Source organism: Macaca mulatta, chromosome 1, assembly GCF_049350105.2.
Source record: "Macaca mulatta isolate MMU2019108-1 chromosome 1, T2T-MMU8v2.0, whole genome shotgun sequence".
NCBI classification, from domain to species: Eukaryota; Metazoa; Chordata; class Mammalia; order Primates; family Cercopithecidae; genus Macaca; species Macaca mulatta.
The window spans coordinates 228,899,324-228,913,637 of NC_133406.1; the positions used below are offsets into that span (position 1 = coordinate 228,899,324).

The window sequence follows — 14,314 nt, forward strand, 5'->3', positions numbered from 1 at the left end:
GCCAACCTGAGTCCCACCACCGGATGCCTGCCAAGGCCCAGCAGACCTACGGGGCCCGACCACACCCCATGCCAGTTCCCCTTCCAACACTGGAGGCAGAAACCAATCTTTTGTCTGGGTGGGCATTACAAAGAAGTCCTGGTCTTGCTTGGAATGAAGGGCAAGCCTGGCTGTGTCTCAGATGACACCAATCGCCCAGGAATGGGCTGCAGTGCAGACACCCACCATCCTGGTGGAAGAGCTGGAGGATGGCAGACTCCTGAGGGTTGAAGAAGAGTGTGGCCATGTCATTGTAGGTATCATTGGGACAAAAAAATGTCTTGATACTTGAATTCACATCTTCTGTGACCTAAGAAGAAGGAATCAGAAAATCAGTACAAGGACACCTGACTTTGAGTCTTCCAGTGGGATGTCTCCATCCGGGTCCAAAACAGGTGGCTGCACAGCCAATCAAACAGGCCAAAAACTGACCTCTACCAATGGCAGCCACACGGGCAAGTGTATTCTTTACATTCTGAATGCACAGATGAAAGAATCGGGATGAGGGCCTGTGTTCATCCACACTCATGATGAAAATGTCACTACGGCCGTGATTCACCGTGAATTTGGCTCTGCTTCCTCTCCTGGTGCTAACTTTCTAGGTGATGCTGCTAGAAGCCTGGCCTGAGAGCCCTAGGACTGGGGAAGATGAGGCAAGTGACAGCAAGTGACTGGGAGTTGACAGGTATCTGGGGAGGAAAATCCAGGGCACTGCTTGACTGAAAGCCCCAACTCTGGTTCCAAATAGAGAAAGTCTTCGATTTTGGGGCAATTTGCTACAAAAAAAAAGTGCCCGAATTTGCTGCAAAAGAAAACCCACCTCCACAATGCCTGGAGAGCAGACCCAGTCCTCCAGGCTGCCTCTCCTCCTAAACCCCATCTGGGGAGCAGAACCCAAGCAGAAAAAGAGATGATTTCTACTTCTACACATTGTAGACCTCATTTACTTGCCATCATTCTGTGTGGGAAGATGGGATCCTTGCTGGAGGGCAAGGGTGCTTCAAGTATGCTGTTTTATTTTCTAGTTGACAGTGTACAACAATACAAGGTTGTACTTCACACCTATCACTGTGCATGTAAATAGGGAGTGTTATTACAAAGGTTAATCAAGGCTATGGGTTTCTTCTGGATGACATTTATTGATGATGCTGTGGAGATGCCCTTATGTGGACGTGATAACAATACCAGGGGGTGGGGTTTGTATGACCCCGCCAGGTGAAATGGGCCGGGCAATACAGAGGGATGCAGGCTGCTGCGGAAACAGTATGGCACTGCTGACTGGCAGCACCTGGCACAGGTGAGCCGTGTGCAGAGCCTCAGCGTTGTGGAGTGCATGGGGGATGAGCTCAGCTGACGGCTTCTTAATAGACACATGCAGTGCTTCCCAAACTGTCTGGAGGAAGTTCAGTCCTGAAGGCTTTCCGGAAAGAGTCCTGTGGTCAACTGCATTGAGAAACATCCTAGCAATTCTTGGAAATCAGTACGTCTGCTAAAAGCTGAGCACAGGCTCCAAAATCAGATGGCTTTGTCTCTAACTCTGCCACTCTCTAGTGACCTTGAGAAGAATATTTCATTTTGTGACAGTTTCCTCACCTATAAAATGGTAACAACACCTACCCTCTCACCATATATGACTAGCTGAAGGTTTCTGGTCAAGACCACACTGTGCCTCAGCTTCCTTAGCTGTAAAATGGGGGCGCAACTACTGGTCAGCACAGTGCTAGTAAGGATTAAATGAAATCATATAAAGTGCTCAGTGGAATATCTGGTACACAATAAAGACACCAAACATTTATAACACTTATGGGAATAAGGCCACAGAAGTTCAGTAATAAAGGAACGTATTTAGGTTGGGTGCTGTGTCTTGCGCCTGTAATCCTAGCACTTTGGGAGGCCAAAACAGGAGATCGTTTTAGGCCAGAAGTTCAAGACCACCCTGGGCAACACAGTGAGATCTTGTCTCTGTAAAAATAAGCTGGATGTGGTGGCATGCACCTGTAGTCCCAGCTACTCGGGAGGCTGAGATGGGAGGATCGCTTGAGCCCAGGAGTTTGAGGTTACAGTAAGCTATGATCACACCACTGTACTCCAGCCTGGGTGACAGAGTGAGATCCTGTCTCTAAAAAGATGAAGCAGCATATTTAATTCTTAGCACATTTGACCAGAGAATTGTGTTTTGTATGCTTTAAATCACATGCATCAAGGTATCCGTCTGGTAACAAGCTCGGCTTGGGAATAACTAGTAACAGGGGTCAGCAAACTTTTCCGTAAAGAGCCAGACAATAAATATTTTAGAGGTTGCCAGTGACATACAGTCTCTGCAGCATATTCTTTTTTTTCCCTCGACCCTTTAAGAATATACATATATACACCAGCTTAGGCGTGGTGACTCACACCTGTAATCCTAGCACTTTGGGAGGCCGAGGCAGGTGGATCACTTGAGGTCAGGAGTTCGAGACCAGCCTGGCCAACATGGTGAAACCCCGTCTCTACTAAAAATACAAAATTAGCTGGGCATGGTGGTGGATGCCTATAATCCTAGCTACTCAGGAGGCTGAGGCAGGAGAATTGGTTGAACCTGGAAGGCGGAAGTTGCAGTGGGCCAAGACTGCACCACTGCACTCCAGCCTGGGTAACAGAGTAAGACTCCGTCTCAAAAAAAACAAAACAAACAAACAAAAATATAATATATATATATACACACACTATATATATACGTGTGCGTGTGTGTATATATATAAAATATATACATATAACTAGGGACACTGAAAAGGCTGTCCTCCAAGACAAGGGCCCCAATGGGGATCTGAGAGTTTCGAGGGTTTACTGAGAAGCAACAAGAAGAGAGTACAGTTGTCCCTCAGTATTCACCAGGGATAGAGTCCAGGATCCCGATGGATACCAAAATCCAGGGACGCTCAAGTCCCAGATATAAAATGGTATATATTTGCATATAACCTATGTAGGTCCTCCTATATACTTTTAAATCATCTCTAGATTTATCATACCCTAATACAATGTAAATGCTATGTAAATAATTGTTATACTGTACTGTTTCTTCTTTGCATTATTTTTTACTGTTGTCTTGTTTTTTTTTTATGTTTTGCATCCTGAATATATGTGCTCCACAGTTGGTTTGCCCTATGTAATTCCATGGATGCAGGATGCACAAATGTGGAGGGCCGACTTCTCTTAGAGAATGCTCACCCGTCTGCAGCCGAGGGCTGGAATCACACATCTGGCTGACTCACTGAACGACAGGTGTGGCTCTCAGAGCCACTGGGTTGGACCAAAAAAACAGCGTGGAGTAGGCTCCATGGACTACCTCATGGGACCCACTTCTCGGGGAAAGCCTCTGGAAAATATCACGCCCCCAAAGAAGGGAAAAGGAGAAGTGCAGGAGGGCGGCACACCTGCAAAGGACCCAACGCCGGGAAGAGGCAGAGGATGCTGGGAAGAGAGGAGCCTCCTTGACCTGACACAGACATTTCTTCCTCTCATCTCAAGAGTGACTGTCATAGTCACAGAGGTGAGGAGGTGGGTGCTGAGCCTCTGGGCTGTGGCCCCTTCAGGCAAAGGGAGGTGGAAGAGTAACTGGGGCTCGGAAAGCACCTTGCTGTCAGCTTCCCAAGTGTCTGTTTCCCATGAATGTTGTTCAACAGAGAGGAGTTCCCTCTGTGACGCCAGGGTTGTTCACAGAAGTGGCAAAGACATAGGACATTTGGTGTGCACCTGCTCTTAGGTAAAAAGACGACTACAAATTCCCGTATCTCTCAGCGCTCGGGTATGGGTGTGGAAGGATGAACCCAACACATCTATCAGTTCTCAACAGAGGAAGGTCATACATTTCTGGATTCTTCCTCGTGGGTATGGGATAAAGATAGCAGGTGCACTGGGGTTACCTGGAGCTGGAATGAGTCATTACCGATTTGACTCGAAGAGGACATCTGTCGGCATTCTCCCAACACCATCGAGGCCACAAACACCACCACGGTGGTTACCAGAGACACCAGGAGGCTCTCTAAGACTCTAGGAGGCAAAGCACAGCTGTTATTAACGCCACAGAAAGAAGCTCCGGTCTCAGGAATTCAAAACATAACCCTGCCTACCCCCAACCCCGATTTCTCCAAAGAGCATTCACAGCAGCCCCTGGTCAGTCAACACGTGTGCAGAATTCATCAGTGACTTGCTGTATTCCAGCAATTTGTTTGTAAAAAGTGGGCAGTTAAAGTGGGCTGCTACGTCCACGTCATCTCTCTCCAAGGAATGAATGGCTTTCCATTATAAGTCCTGGGGCGAGAAGTCTCCTGAGAGCAAGCTGCTCGGCAGGGTCACGGTGACCCTCGTGACCTTGTCATGTGTCCGAGTGGCAAGTCAGGACAGGCAGGGAGTCAACCAGCAACTCTGACATAAATTAAGCTGGCTCAGCCCTTTGGCCTATCAAGTAGGGCAGATGCATGGCCGTGTGCAGATTCTCAGTCTTAGATGAGAAATCAAAGCCGTGGAGGCAGGGTCTGCTCCTCAGGAGAGATGGCGCGGCCCACACCAAGCTCACGGAGCCACAGCAGGCTGGGGGGAGGCGACTGCGCAGATACCTGACGAGCTTAGGTTTCGGGTGCACGTTTCGCATACGGTACTTTGCAAGCCTCTTGTTCAGACAGTTGAATGTGGCTCCCAGGAGGCCCCCAATGACCCCCATCACGACGAAGAAACCCAAATCCATAGCTGTCCAGAGATGACATTTTTTATCAGAGTCAGAGCACTGAGAGAAGGGGAAAGGGAGAGGGAGAGAAAAACCATAGCAGCCATGAGAACCGGAAGAGACAGAAGAGAAGACAGAGAAGCAAGAGTGGGGCTGCTTCCCCGCACGGCAGAGGCTCATGGGCGAGACGTGCCCCTGGAAGCTGTACCTAGCCCTCTGCTCATTTCTCTCTGGTCCTTCACTTCACAGGAAATGTTCATGGGTCAAATTAGAAATCCTGCGGGAAAGGACAAAACATACCTTAAACTCGCCGAAGTTCAGCAATCCAGGGAGCTGGAAGGAACCCCAGCTTCCAAACTGAATCCCAGAACGGAAGAAGTTGAGGGTGAAGGTGGCAGACATGGAACAAAAGAGCTAAGGGAGAGGTGACAAAAGACAAGAAGGTTCAGGAGTGGCATGTCCTACTCTCTACCGACCCTTCCTCCTGGTACCCACTGCTCTATGCAGAGACCTGCAGAATCCACATCAGGGTACAGGGATCTGGTCACCCTTGCAGTAGATACACCCCAGGTGTGACCTACTCTAGATCGGGTTTTAAGAAGTTTCCATTCCAGCAGCCTACTCTACTATGACAGTCTATTTAGAGTCTTTATGGACAAGACCTTGCACCAAAAGGATCAATGCAAAGGGAAGGACGGCCTGCTCCGAGGGAGGAGACCAGCTCCAGTCCAAGCCCCATCACTTCCTGCTTTATGACAACAGCCAGTTTCACATTTTCATGGCAGGTGATTCATCAAGAGAGGATAACAAGGCTGGGCGCAGTGGCTCACGCCTGTAATCCCAACACTTTGGGAAGCCGAGGCAGGTGGATCACTTGATGTCAGGAGTTCAAGACCAGCCTGGCCAACATGGTGAAACCCCGTCCCTACTAAAAATACAAAAATCAGCTGGGCGTGAAAATTGTAGGCAGGTGCCTACAATCCCAGCTACACAGGAGGCTAAGGCAGGAGAATCGCTTGAACTCGGGAGGCAGAGGCTGCACTGAGCTGAGATCGTGTCACTGCCCTCCAGCCTGGGCAACAGAGTGAGACTCCATCTCAAAAAAAAAAAAAAGTGGGTAACAGCAGTTTGATTTGGGGTTGGGGAGGGTATTGATATGAGAAGTACAGACCGTCCAGTGTGGAGGTTATGGGCACAAGAGCAAAGCTGCTTCTGATCCAGTTGACACCCCCGAGTCTCATCAAAACGACCATTCCATGTACCAAGTAAGGGACACCGAGTGTAATTCGGGGCGTGTGGTTAAGTCTGGGAGGTGGCTTTCGCTGAAGGTCCTCCTCACCACTTTCCATGTGAGCCCTTGGTTCCAGAAGGACGAACCCTCCTCTAGACTGAACAAGGTACCCCCGATTGGGGCCCCGAAAGCTGCAGCAACTCCAGCAGCCGCTCCTGCTGATACGAAGTCTCTCTTGTCTCTGAGGAGAGGAGAGAGACGGGTTATCCAAAAAAGAGCCCTCAGCCCACAAAATGCGGTTTCTGATTTCCTTATCGTGAACATTTTCTCTCACACCTATGAACTGAACAGGCACGGATCCTGAAGGGCAGGTCCCTGGGGAGGCAGCCTCTGCCGCGAGCGTGCCCACCCGAGAGCCACACACCTCAGCACCAGAGTCCCTGTCAGCACGGCGGCTACTCCGCCTGGGAACAGGAGCCCCTGACCTCTGTGTTTTCTGTGATCTCAGAATCTCAGCCCCCAGCTCAGCGGCAGATCAAAGATTGGCGCGATCACTGCGGCACCATGTTCCCACCAGGTCTTCCCTCCAGAAAACCGCGGCATCCGTAAAAACATCAAGGTGCCTTCAGGGTATGTGCCAGACTTGCAGGAATACAAAGAGAAAGTGGTCCGTGACTCTAAACTGGGTCTCTGATTGAAAGAGCCTCACAAGGCGTGCAGGTCAGTAACACACACATCTGATACAGGGCTAAAAAGTCTGCTACGTTCTGACCCAGGAGGGTGGCTGACCAAGTGAATCACTGGGGAATACAAAATGCCTTCCTAAGAATATGCCTGTCTGAGGCCTTTCTTGGTTGGGTTTTTAATCTGGGACCATTTTCACTTGCCTGAAATGCGTCTAGGGCTTATGGCATGACAAAATAAAAGTCACGATGCTAGCCTGGTGCTTTGGCTTATTTCCAGAAGAAAAGTTCAAAGCCCGCCCCCTTCTCCCACAGTCAGGTTTCCCAGCAGGGGACACCGTGCCAGACTAGAGCAAGTATCGAGTCTGACCCGCAGTGCATGAACATGTTGCTTCCAAAAAAAACCAATTTCTAACCTTTCCATACCTGTCGCTTCGGAAATAGGGGAAGTTAAACTGGATCTTCCGTAAGGAGATGCTCTGAAACTAAAGCGAGAGAAAAAGAGAGCCACTAAACAGCCTACTCATGTAACCAAATACCACCTGTACCCCAGTAATTATGGAAAAAGAAAAAAAAGAGAGAAAACAGGTTGGGACAGTCTAGAAGGACTGAAACTGCGGGAATCCACAGCACTAGGGGAGGCCCCGCTGCTTGAGCACACCTGGGTAAGTGTGCTGCAGGAAGGAAAGTCCAGAACAGCGACTTGGGAAAAAAGGAGGCCGGGCATGGTGGCTCATGGCTCACGCCTGTAATCCCAACACTCTGGGAGGCCAAGCCGGGTGGCTGATCACCTAAGGTCAGGAGAGTCAGAGACCAGCCTGGCCAACATGGCAAAACCCTGTCTCTACTAAAAATACAAAATTCAGCCAGGCGTGGTGGCACGTGCCTGTAATCCCAGCTACTCAAGAGGCTGAGCCAGGAGAATCGCTTGAACCCGGGAGGCGGAGGTTGTAGTGAGCAGAGATGGTGCCATTGCACTCCAGCCTGGGCGACAGAGTAAGACTCCGTCTCAAAAGATAAAAATAAAAAAACTTGGGAAAAAGGAGATTACCACCCCCATCCTCCGGAGGAGCTTATTTTTCCTGCCCCCAAATTTCTAGGACCTTCTGAAATCCCATTTTGTGCAGAGTCAACAAGTCAGAAAGAAAAAAGGGAAATGGCTGAGCTGAGGGGAGGGGACGCAGAAGCTGCTGCAGAAGACTTGAGTCCGCTCTGCTCGGCAGCACCAGGAAGAGAAGGGCCCAGAGCCTGTCTTTGGTCGGCTCCACAACAGCGCACGCTGATGCCCACTCCTTCCACCCCTTGGCTCACTCCTGCCAGATCTGGTGCTTGAGGCAGTAGCAGAAGAGAGACCAAAAGACGAGCTCTGGAAGAAAGAATCTTCCCTCCTTCACCTCAGAGACTCCCAACCACAGTAACTCCCTCTTCTCAGACTGGAGAGGGAAATGACTGTGAGTGACAGTTTACAGGGAACTGAGACTTCTCCAACGCAGCCCAGGGATCTGGAGCAGCCCCTAAGAACGGGAGTTTTGAGGTCTCCAGCTAGTGCCTCAACATCTCTAAACCTCAGTTTCTCCATCTGAGGATGGGGGTAACAATAACAAATCATTGAAGGTGGCTATGAGGAGAAAGCAGTTAGTATACGCGGCGTCTGGCACACAGACCACTCAGCTAGCAGCTGTTATTATGACTGTACCACGCCAGCTAGAATCAGCATGGAACTGTGCCTAAAACCATGTCAGTCGATGCTTCAGGCCTCTTGGATCTGGCAGCCCTGAGATGATCCACCCCACCCTATACGGAGGCGCCTGGCGATGGCTGCGGAGGCACCCAGTGACTTTCATCTGCCTGTGTCATAGTTTTTCTCTATGTCACATTTCTGCTCCTAGGGTTCAGCAGGGCATCATTAAAACTTCCAAGTATAAGTTATGCTCTTTCCTGAGAGACAGACACATGGTTTTCATATCAAGCCAGAACGGCACCAGGTTCCAATGTGACGTCAGGGCTGTCCAAATGGATTAGGCCCAGTGTAACCACAGACCTCCCACTAGGCCTGCCCGGGAGGCCCACACCCTCTCAGTCCATCTTACCTGAGGGAGGCCAGCTCCCACCACTGAACCACTGTGGATCATGGGACCTTCCTTCCCCACAAAGAGCCCTGGGCAGGGTGAAAAAGGGAAGACCATTGGTCAGCGCAGAAATGTCCCTGGGTCAGGAGACCTTGGCTACAAAACCTTTTCTCCTGACAACTAAACAGAGATGATCCTAAGACTTTATAAGAGAAAGAACCAAATTCCCACCAAATAAGCTCCATTTCACGTCTTGCTAGAAGAAAAAACACTCCACATTCTAAATTGCGTGTCAGCAAATGACCTGTTAGGCCAGACCACCAGCTCCCCGCCTGGTTTTGCACGGCCTGAGAACTCAGACCGGCTTTTACGTTCTTAAGTGGACACATGTAAATGGTTACATAAGCATCAACATAAGAGCTTCCATTCTGATTCTTGGCCCACAAAGCCTGAAATATTTACTATCTGGCTGTTGACACAAAAAGCTTGCTAATTTTGACAGAAGCGAATTCCACAAACTAAATTCCAAATTCCAAAACTGAAGAGTGTGTTTGTCAGGTATCTGAATGGTAACATACGAACAGTGTCTGCATTTTAAAAAGAGCCCATCAACAAAAAGTGCAAACATCAGTTGTTTGAGGCTGGGCCCTGCAGTTCAAATCTAATAACTGAAATATGTCATGCTTCTTGTCATCTCTGCCCCTTGAGTATTTGAAGGATATAAGTTGGACCCTTCTTACCTCCAGCCACACTGAACAGCACTCCAAGGACCTTGCAGAGCAGGGTCCGGAGACGGACGATTCCTGGCACCTTCACACCATTCAGATAGCATTTGACCTCGGGTATCCCAGAACCTGCTGCCACGGGCTAATGGAGTAGAGCAGGCACACCCATAACTCAAAATCCATTGGTTCTCTGGTTTACCCTCAACAACCTGGGCAGCGGAAGAGGGAGAGCTGGCCACCCTCATTAGCAGCGTCAGCATCACCTGGAGGGCTTGCTAAACCACAGCTGCTGGGCCCCACGCCAGAGGATCTGACTCAGGAGGTCTGAGGGGCAATGGGAGGACTTGCACTTTTTTTTTTTTTTTTTTTTTGAGACAGAGTTTCACTCTTGTTGCCCAGGCTGGAGTGCAATGGCGTGATCTTGGCTCACTGCAACCTCTGCCTCCTGGGTTCCAGCGATCTCCTGCCTCAGCTGCCCGAGTAGCTGGGATTACAGGCATGCGCCACTATGCCCGGCTAATTTTGTATTTTTAGTAGAGACGGGGTTTCTCCACGTTGGTCAGGCTGGTCTCAAACTCCCGACCTCAGGTGATCCGCCCGCCTTGGCCCCCCGAAGTGGCCAGACTTGCACTTTTTAAAGAAAAATAATTTCAACTTTTATTTTAGATTCAGGGATTGCATGTGCAGGTCTGTTACAAGGGGATATTGCATGATGCTGAGGTCTGGGATACAAATGATCCTGTCACCCAGGTAGTGAACATGGCACCCAACAATTTTGTTTTCAGCCCTTTCCCCCTTTTTTCCTCCCCGCAGAATCTGCATAAGTTCCCTGTGAATCAGCATCACTTGGGGAACCTCTCAACAATCAATTCAGGCACCTCAATTCCACAGGTTCTCATGTGTCAGAGCTGGGGCTCAGGTATGTTTTTAAAAAAGTTCTCCAGGGAATTCTAATGTACTGCCAAGGCTGAGACCCACCATCCTAATCTGGATTTTTCTTCTTTAATCTCACCAGAGGGTGAAACCTTTATCTTCCGTGAACAAGAGGCCACTTTCTGCAGGAATCTGCATTCTCAGTTTCCTGACATTCTGGAAGGAGGTGGGGAAAAGGAGTGCGGGACTCTAAAACCTCCTAAGCAAGCAGGTGAATCAAACCACCTCACCTCAATGAGAACAAGGAGGCTTGCCAGGAAGACAAAGGTGAGGTTAAAACCCAGGAGTTCAAGGAGAGACAGAGCGAGGCAGCCTTTCTGGCTACATTCCTCCACCGCTGCAGAAACTGGGTTAAGGAAACTGTGTTGATCAGCCGAGGGGTGTCCCCGTCATCACGTGAGAGGGTGCAGCTGCTTGTCCTTTGGATCATGCTGTCTGCTGAGTGCACTTTTTCTCCATAAATAAAATTTTTTTCAAAATGCCTGAGATGACTGGGTGCGATGGCTCATGCCTGTCATCCCAACACTTTAGGAGGCTGAGGCACAAGGAACGCTTGAGCCTAAGAGTTGGAGGCCAGCCTGGGCAACGTAGTGAGACCATGTCACTACAAAAAATACAAACATTAGTTGGGCATGGTGGTACATGCCTATGGTCCCAGCTACTCAAGAAGCTGAGGTGGGAGTATCCCTTGAGCCTGGGAGGCTGAGGCTGCAGTGAGCTGTCATTGCACCACGGCACTCCAGTCCAGGTGACAGTGTGAGACCTCATCTCTTAAAAAAAAGGCCGGGCGCGGTGGCTCACGCCTGTAATCCCAGCACTTTGGGAGGCCCAGGCGGGCGGATCACGAGGTCAAGAGGTCGAGACCATCCTGGCTAACAAGGTGAAACCTCGTCTCTACTAAAAATACAAAAAAATAGCCGGGCATGGTGGTAGGCGCCTGTAGTCCCAGCTACTCGGGAGGCTGAGGCAGGAGAATGGCGTAAACTCAGGAGGCAGAGCTTGCAGTGAGCCAAGATCGCACCACTGCACTCCAATCTGGGCGACAGAGTGAGACACTGTCTCAGAAAAAAAAAAAAAAAAATTGTTTGAGATGCCTTTGACATTAGGAAATACTTCAAACATTACAAAAAGTAACAAATACCCATACCCTCACAACCTCAGCTTTAACAAATCTCCACAATATGCTATATGTGCTCCAGGTATTTTTTAAAAATAAAACATTCGACACCATTTTAAGAAACAAAACAAAACAAAAAAACAGTTTTCCTTCCTCTCTCCCCTGGGAGAAACCATTAACCTGAAATTATTGTGCATATTTCAAGTGTCCATACTGTTGTACACAGCACTTCTATATTCTGTAACTTCCTCTTTTTTTCCCTGAACATTAAGTTTTTTAGAATTAGCCATGTTGATACACACAGCTCTGTGGTTCGTTCACTTTCACTTCTTTTTTTTTTGAGATGGAGTCTTGCTCATCGCCCAGGCTGGAGTGCAGTGGCACGATCTCGGCTCACTGCAAGCTCCGCCTCCCGGGTTCACGCCATTCTCCTGCCTCAGCCTCCCGAGTAGCTGGGACTACAGGCGCCCGCCACCTCGCCCGGCTAATTTTTTGTATTTTTAGCAGAGACGGGGTTTCACCGTGTTAGCCAGGATGGTCTCGATCTCCTGACCTCGTGATCTGCCCGTCTCGGCCTCCCAAAGTGCTGGGATTACAGGTGAGAGCCACTGCGCCCAGCCTCACTTTCACTTCTGTCTAAAATTATTTTTGTTTTACAATCTACAGAAATGACATGATGTCTAAAATGATACCATATGAATGCGCCACAATTTTTCTTTTTTTTTTTTTTTTTTTTTTTTTTTTTGAGACGGAGTCTCGCTCTGTCCCCGGGCTGGAGTGCAGTGGCCGGATCTCAGCTCACTGCAAGCTCCGCCTCCCGGGTTGACGCCATTCTCCTGCCTCAGCCTCCCGAGTAGCTGGGACTACAGGCGCCCGCCACCTCGCCCGGCTAGCTTTTTGTATTTTTTAGTAGAGACGGGGTTTCACCCTGTTAGCCAGGATGGTCTCGATCTCCTGACCTAGTGATCCGCCCGTCTCGGCCTCCCAAAGTGCTGGGATTACAGGCTTGAGCCACCGCGCCCGGCCGAGCCACAATTTTTCCATTCCCCCATTTGGTGATTCCAGCTTTTTGCTATCACAAAGCTATAATTACCACCTTTGCACATGTCTGTGGTTCACATCTGTAAGAGGAATTTATGAGTCACAGGAATGTGCACCTTCCTTTTTTCAGAGGTTTACTCAGTTTTTCTCTTTTGAGAATTCCAGTTCACATCCTTTGCTTGTTTTCCATCTATTGGACCATCTGGTTTTTTTTCTGATTGTGTTGCAGGAGTTCTTCCTGTATTCTTTTTTTGAATCAGTCTCACTCTGTCACCCAGGCTGGAGTACAGTGTTGCAATCTCGACTCACTGCAACCTCTGCCTCCTGGGTTCAAGTGATTCTCCTGCCTCTGCCTCCCAAGTATCTGGGACTAAAGGTGCACACCACCACACGAGGCTAATTTTGTATTTTTAGTAGAGACAGGGTTTCACCATGTTGGCCAAGCTGGTCTCGAACTCCTGACCTCAAGTGCTCCGCCTGCCTCGGCCTCCCAAAGTGCTGGGATTATAGGCGTGAGCCACCACGCCCAGCTACTTCCTGTATTCTGGATACTAATTATCTGCCTCTTAACTGCATAGTAAATAACCTCTTTCAGGCTGTGGACTTGTTTTTCACTTTATGGTGTTTTATTGTTATTTTGGAGTTTTTGTCTTTATAAATAAAATATGTACTTTGATGTGGTCAAGTTTATTGATTTTTTTTTTTTTTTTTTTTTTGAGACAGAGTTTCACTCTTGTTGCCCAGGCTGGAGTGCAATGGCATGATCTTGGCTCACTGCAACCTCCATCTCCCAGGTTCAAGCGATTCTCCCGCCTCAGCCTCCGAAGTAGCTAGGATTACAGGCACCTGCCACCATGCCCAGCTAATTTTTTGTATTTTTAGTAGAGACGGAGTTTCATCATGTTAGCCAGGCTGGTCTTGAACTCCTGACCTCAGGTGATCTGCCTGCCTCAGCCTTCCAAAGTGCTGGGATTACAGGCATGAGCCACTGCACCCAGCCACTGATGTTTTTTCTTATAATCTGTGCCTTTTGGAGTTTTAAGAAATTATTCCCTAGTCTTGACAACATATAGTCTCCTAAAGTTTTGTTTTGCATATTTACATTTTCATCTGGAATTTATCTTTATTTATAGTATGAAATAGCAATAAAACTATTTTTCCATATGGATCACCCATGTCCCAGCATCTTTTTTTTTTTTTTTTTTTAAGACAGGGTCTTGCTATGTTGCCCAGACATAACCATGGTACACTATAGCCTCAAACTCCTGGGCTCACCTCCTAAGTAGCTGGGACTACAGAGATGTGTATTTTTATTTATTAAATAACACAGCATCTTTTATTAAACCATTCAGCACTCCCTCACTGATGTGTAGTATTAACTGACATTCACCAAAGTTCCATGCATGTGAGGGCCAGTTTCTGCTTCTCTATCATTTTCCACTGTCTAGGTATTCCTGCACCAATGTGACCAATTTCAATGACGGAATCTTCAATTGTATGACTTTTTTTTTTAATTTTTCCTAACTCCCCAAACTTGTAAATTTTATAAGACTTGGTATCTGGCAGGGTCAAGTCCACCTTCTTGTTGTTCAGAACTGTACTGACTCACTACTTTTGGCCCTTTACTCTTCTACACAAATTTAGAAAGAACTTCTGAGTCCCACAACAAATTCTACTGGAATTTTGATTGGAACTACATTAAATTTACAGACTGGGGAGTACAGGCATCTTTGTGGCATCTGTAATCTCATCAACCACAAACATGGGTATGTCT

General features: G+C 48.3%; 1 protein-coding gene across 4 annotated transcripts in view; it reads right to left on the reverse strand.

The window, feature by feature from the left end:
* CLCN6 (chloride voltage-gated channel 6) overlaps positions 1 to 14,314 on the reverse strand; it is a 39,139-nt gene that overhangs the window by 9,129 nt on the left and 15,696 nt on the right. For 3 of the 4 annotated variants that reach the window (XR_001448083.3, XM_077994127.1, NM_001257776.1), the window contains 9 exon segments: positions 10,613 to 10,719; positions 9,465 to 9,591; positions 8,746 to 8,813; positions 7,082 to 7,140; positions 6,081 to 6,213; positions 5,042 to 5,155; positions 4,635 to 4,801; positions 3,942 to 4,068; positions 226 to 349 (listed from right to left, as the gene is read on the reverse strand). Coding sequence is in view for 3 of the 4 variants with exons in the window: in XM_077994127.1 (XP_077850253.1) it covers positions 226 to 349; positions 3,942 to 4,068; positions 4,635 to 4,801; positions 5,042 to 5,155; positions 6,081 to 6,213; positions 7,082 to 7,140; positions 8,746 to 8,813; positions 9,465 to 9,591; positions 10,613 to 10,719 (1,026 nt within the window). In the remaining variant the exon portion in view is untranslated. 4 annotated transcript variants of the gene reach the window in all.